At 42.6% G+C, this 5,813-nt stretch overlaps 1 protein-coding gene across 1 annotated transcript; it reads right to left on the bottom strand.

The window, feature by feature from the left end:
• Positions 1 to 2,719: 2,719 nt before the first annotated feature.
• ADM (adrenomedullin) lies at positions 2,720 to 5,335 on the bottom strand. The gene is made up of 4 exons (XM_058167603.1): positions 5,209 to 5,335; positions 4,499 to 4,598; positions 4,025 to 4,180; positions 2,720 to 3,584 (listed from the first exon to the last, which is right to left on the bottom strand). Exons 2-4 carry the CDS (start codon positions 4,591 to 4,593, stop codon positions 3,392 to 3,394), a joined length of 444 nt encoding a protein of 147 aa, XP_058023586.1. The 5' UTR covers positions 4,594 to 4,598; positions 5,209 to 5,335; the 3' UTR covers positions 2,720 to 3,391.
• Positions 5,336 to 5,813: the final 478 nt, after the last annotated feature.

Raw genomic sequence — 5,813 nt, 5'->3', positions numbered from 1 at the left:
ACACTTGTAAATTGAAATTGGTAGACCAAGAGAACAAGAGACATTTGCTGTATTTCTTAAACGTGCATTTCTTACTGAATGATTGATTGACCATATGATTACAGTAAGATTTCTAATGCAAAAAAATTAGATGATTATTGTATGATGAAGAGGGGGAAAAATAACTGAATACAATTTTACATGCAAAATATCAGTTGACATCCTTGGCATTTTTATTTTTAAAAGTATCAAAGATAGGCCCAATGTATGGTAATATTATGAATTACATATATATATATATATATTATATATATTGATTGTTTCCTGATTGCTTATTTGTACCCCATGACTATCATTAAGTGTTGTACCTTATGATTCTTGACGAATGTATCTTTTCTTTTATGTACTCTGAGAGCATATGCACCAAGACAAATTCCGCGTATGTCCAATCACACTTGGCCAATAAAAAATTCTATTCTATTCTATTCTATTCTATTCTATTCTGTATACTAAATAGTCTATGTATTATGAAACTTAATTTCCAATATCCCTAGCCAGCACAGTGTAGGATGCTGTTCAGGGACTTATGGAGAAGAGCTCATAAAGAATGAACAATTCCAAACTTAACAGAAAATGCTTTATGGCAGCTGGTGATAAAGCAAAAATCTTGTTTCCATGAACTGTATATTCTTTCAATCAGATTACCGTATACACACACATATACACCCATCTGCATATAAGCTGATCCGGAAATTTTCAACCAAAATATCATAAAAATGTGCCACCCGTAGGTAAGTGGACCATTTTTCATGCTATTTTGGTTGAAAATTTGAGGTAAGATTATTTATGGATGCCTTTATCCACATGCATACATGGAAAATACCTTTAGAAGGAATTACTATATGTACTGGCAGATAAGCCCATCTGCAGGTAAGCTGAATCCCATTTTTTAGGTTTTGGCATCTAAAATTCTTATCTATAAGGAATGTTGAATTAAAGACATGCATGTACATGGGTGCCATTCCACAGCACTTAAAGAAGGCTGTGGGAAGCTGACTCAGCTGTGCACAAGGTTAAGCCAACTCTGTTCCATCCAGGTCGCCAAAACGCCAGAGCCCTGTCAACTGCCCCACTTTGCCCATTGGGTCATGCAACATGGAGCAGCTGAGGAAAGGGTGAGAATACCATCCTCTCACTCACAAGACCAGCAGCAAGAACATGCTTTCAAATGTTGCTGTAATGGCCACAGGGAATTGGGTATCTGCTCAGGCAACAGGAAAAGGGCTGGCAATGAAACCTTACTAAGGAGCTTCCTGAGAACATCCCAGGGATCTATGGAAGACCATATTCCAAATGCAACTTTTGACCCAGCTAATCTAATCTGGTGGTGTTAGAACTATCAATATGGTAACTTGACTAGTGTCTTACTACTAGACTTAAGTATTTCACAAGAGTATGGCTTCAGTGTCTAAAAAATAAACCTTATTTTTTTCTGGTTATTGCTATTATTGCCTAGTATTAGCCAATCCTTTGTCTTCAGGTCATAATATTTTTGTCTTCAGGTCATATTATTTCACTAGTTTTAAATCAGTTTTGCAATTGATGTTAATGTACACCCTTGAGAATTTTCCAGCCAATGTAATCGTTTAGTTTAAAAACATTATTTTAGGATCTGCAAAAATATTTTATTTTCAAGTTTCTTAATAACCCATGTGCTGCATTCCAAAACATTATTTAGGAATAAAAAATATGCCATGCTGACTTGGGGGTATTCTTGAGAAACCAAATAGCATCACCGGAATAATGATAAATCATGCCACTAGCTGGTGCTGTTGTTACATTAAATGACATTGTGACTAGAAACTGATGCAATGTGTGTTTTGGTCACTGGCTGTAATGTATTCCTGCCCACAACAATCTTCTGGATTAAACCTGAACTGTGGCCCAGGAAATCCTTTAACATGAATAACCTTGGAAGCTATTTTGGCCATTTTTCTTTTTCTAAGAATATATTCTTCCCCCCTACATAAATCTCTGAATTTTGTTGTGCAACATGAACAGGACAGTTGCTTCTATGATTAATTGCAGCCAAAAATAGAAACAGAAATACAATAAAATAAACGGACAGACCAAATTCTGGCATGTTATAGCTTCACTTAGAAACATGTGTGAACAGATGGGACCTTGAAGTTTATGGGGATTTTGGCCTCAACGCTGGCTTCTTGGCCAATGACAAACTATGGCAACGGAGGAGTTTGGGATCCATGTAATTCTAAAGCTAGACATGAAACATCGTGTCTTCCCATCTTGTCTTAAAACATCAACAGAGAATTATTTTTGTGCAATAAGATTTATTATTTTTTTCACATATTGGTCTAGGAGAGATTGGCAATATAACTTCATCATATGGGGCAAACAGACTAATATAAATACAGTGAAAACTACAGGATGCACATTTCAATGCACTCCTGACAAGTAGCTTGTTTTCCATCGGTCTCCTTGATGCTTACAAAATGCACTTTTCATACAGAAAGTATAGCTGAATCATAAAACTACACATTACAACAAAAGGCTGTAGTCCTACAGATCCTTACAGGAAAGCCACCTCCACCAAAACTCAAGAGGGTTTATTTTAGAGGACAGATGCTTAGGTTAAACATTGTGGACGTTTAAATATTTTAAAGATTTCTTTCATTATGAAATTTAACTTAAAGAGCACATCCTGCCAATTCTAAAAAAAAGAATTTTCCTCCCCTAAAACTGTTTTACAGCAGGTGATCCCACCGATGAAAACTAAAAGTTGGAAACAAAATTTTGGGAATTAAAAAAATAATGCCCATAAGCAATATAATCTATGTCTATACATATAATATAAAAATATCTCTGTCATTAAAAAGAATACAAGAACAGAACACCACTTGTTTAAATAGGATTGATTTCTCTCATCGGCAATCACTCGCTCACTCATCCTTACTCGATTCGCAGGCAGAAATCGCCTCACACACATTATATAGTCCATTGCACTTTGCCAGGCCAGATCATTCAAGTATCAAGACGCCCCTCCTGAGAGAAGGACCTGCCAATTCCATGCCATGTGGGGGGAAAAGGGAGGGCAGTCACCCCGAAGTAGAGAAGAGCCAGCCACCAGCAGCACCATCACCACCTAACTTGACGAAAGAGTGCCTCTGCAGCTTCCATCCAGTCTTTATTCCACAAGATACTTAGGGAGGGATGCAAAATTTGGTCACCTGTTCCTGCCGTAGCCTAAAGCCTGAGTCCTTGGAGGGCATTTGCCCGTTCCCCCTTTTCACCATCAGGGGGCTGCAGCAACTCTTTTTATCCTCTCCAAGTTTGGGAGCACATAGATTTGCATCAAAGTGGACTCCAACTCAATCAAACTGGCCGTGAACTCCTACCCTTGGACCAAGAAAGCAAAAGAGCGCCGCCTGCGCCCATAGCCTGATTTGGTGAGCTTCTTGGGAGGAGCAGAGAGGTCCTTGGAACTGTCAGTCCATTGGTTGAGCCGCTTGACTAAGTCCTGAGTGACACATATTGACAACTTGCAAGCCGGTTCTCTCTTCACACGGATGCGTCTGCTCTCCAAGCTGAGACAGAGAAAAAGGAAAGTGATAATACAAGAAGTTGTGAGTGAAGGATGACAGAGAAACCACAACCCAGCAAGACCCAAGGTGCAGAGCAGACTGTAGCAAACCAAGAAGGGTTCTTTACTTAAAGATTCCACTTTTGAGTCCTTTGGGGAATGAGCCCCTCTCAGCTTTAGGCACTTTGACCTCCTTTTGGCACCTGCAGACCTGACTTTTATCTTCTTAACAGGCTCGAATTCAATGTGCCAAAGGAGCCCACCTTCAACCATCATGGGGGGGCGTGTATGCACCTCCCTTGCTGGAGCCAAGTCCAACTCCAGCTCCTTTGCTACTCTCTCCTTTCTTGCTCAAACATCCCATCCCTTCCATCACCACCCTCCTTTGCCAGCAAGTGCTCGGAGCATCAGAACAGTAACATTCAGGTGAGAAGACTTAATTACCTGGGCTGTTGCAGGATGTCTTTCACATCCTGGGTGCGGATGAAAGAATGCACCCTTGGATCAGTCGCTTGCTTTGGCAGGTTCCAATGGAAGCTTTCAGCAGCCACTTGAGCTGGCAGGTCCCGCCTGACTCGGCTCAGCAACTTTGTGGTCCACCTGGATAATGAGGAAAAAGAGGAAAAAATGATAAAATGTTGAGTTTAGGTTGGTGTTATAGAACTAGCAAGTTGCCCTTCCTTTGAGAAAGGAGGGATTTGTTGAAGGACAGTCTGCCTTTGACCGGAGGAATAAGAGGTGACAAGGGGGACCCGGAGTCCTTCTTCAACAAAACCTAAACAACCCCTTCCCCCTCCCTGCTGCTCAATCCCCAAACTTTGAAAGAACAGCAATGGTGGGAAGATCCTATACAGTCAGACAGTCTTTCTCTATCACCAGTCTTAGCCGCAAGTCTAAGCACTGTTGGTGCCTACTTACTTCCTTTTGAAGTTTGATGCAATATCCAGCTTGGTTGCATCTACTCCGAAGAACACCGAACCCAGGTAGAGAAGGGTAAGCGAAACAGCTTTCATCTTGTCTGGGGAGAGAAGGGCAAAGGGTCAATACAAGACTGATCTTCTCCCAAGAGGGTGGGTGAGAGTTTCTTGGCAGCTTCTGCGCACCAAGTGGCTCCCTCCTCTTCTCCCTTCTCTGCCTTCTCTCATTCTCCCCATTCCTAAGCGAGTGAGGGACCTTTCCAGGCAACACTAAACGTCCGCTTAATCATTCATTACAGCAAGATCAATACCCAGCGTCCAGGGCTCCCATCTGACACACTTTCGGTTTGCTTAGAAAGGCTGAAGGCTAAAGCCACCGCCGCCGTCCCCCGTCCCCCCCCAAAAAAAAATCCCAGGTAAAAGCATTTTAAAGACGCGCTCCTGTTGCTTATCGCTGCTTTTCCCCTCTCCCACTTTGCACAACGCAACTGAATTCTGACCATCGCTGCTTTTTAGGCTCCCCTTGAACTTCTAAAGGAAGCCCCGATGCAAGGATCGAGCAAGTGTCCCTCGCCCGCTTTCAGACCCGCCGCCACCTGACCATCTGCGCTGCACACGGTGCACACGCGCTCCGGTAGAACGACTCCTTTTCTCCCCCTCCCCCGCCCCCGCCTTAAACTCCCACTTAAGAAGAGAGGGGAAAATGCAGACCTTATAACGAGGATAATCCAACCGAGGGTTCCCACAAATCCTCCTGTAACGTAAACGCCAAAAAAAAAAAATAATAACCCCCTAACAGCTGCTCAGCTCTGCGTCTACCTCACTTGCGCTACTGAAGTTACCACTGGCTCTACACGCTCCGCTCGCCCTTTTTATAGCGCAGCAGCGGGGAAAGGGGGGGGGAAGGGGGCGGGGCTATTTACTAAGGTCACACTGGAAGGTGGAGGGGGGGCAGGCTTTCGAAAAATAGGGAGTATTTTTCTTTTAACTCCATTTGAAATTAGATCTAATGGACCTGGGGAAAGTCAGGAAACTTCCAAAGCTTACCACTTAAGGAGAGCCTTCCTAACTTGAATTATATAGGTAAATCTGGTCCGGGCAGATCAGATTCAGATCAGATTTTTTTAAAAAAAGAAGATTCAGCTCCTGGAGAAGCGGCCGGGCCCTCCAGGACCTGGGGTTTCAGAATTTAAACGGCTGGGGGCTAAGAAACACGCCACCGCTAACAACTCTTCCTTTGCAGCTAGCAGCGTCCCTTTCTCGCTTCGAAAATATTGCGGGAAATTGCATTTGCTTATCAACCCGATAAGTTGAGG

This window comes from Ahaetulla prasina, chromosome 1, assembly GCF_028640845.1.
Source record: "Ahaetulla prasina isolate Xishuangbanna chromosome 1, ASM2864084v1, whole genome shotgun sequence".
Taxonomy (NCBI): domain Eukaryota; kingdom Metazoa; phylum Chordata; class Lepidosauria; order Squamata; family Colubridae; genus Ahaetulla; species Ahaetulla prasina.
The sequence above is the reverse complement of the archived record's forward strand: the minus strand, read 5'-3'. Positions and strand labels throughout refer to the sequence as shown.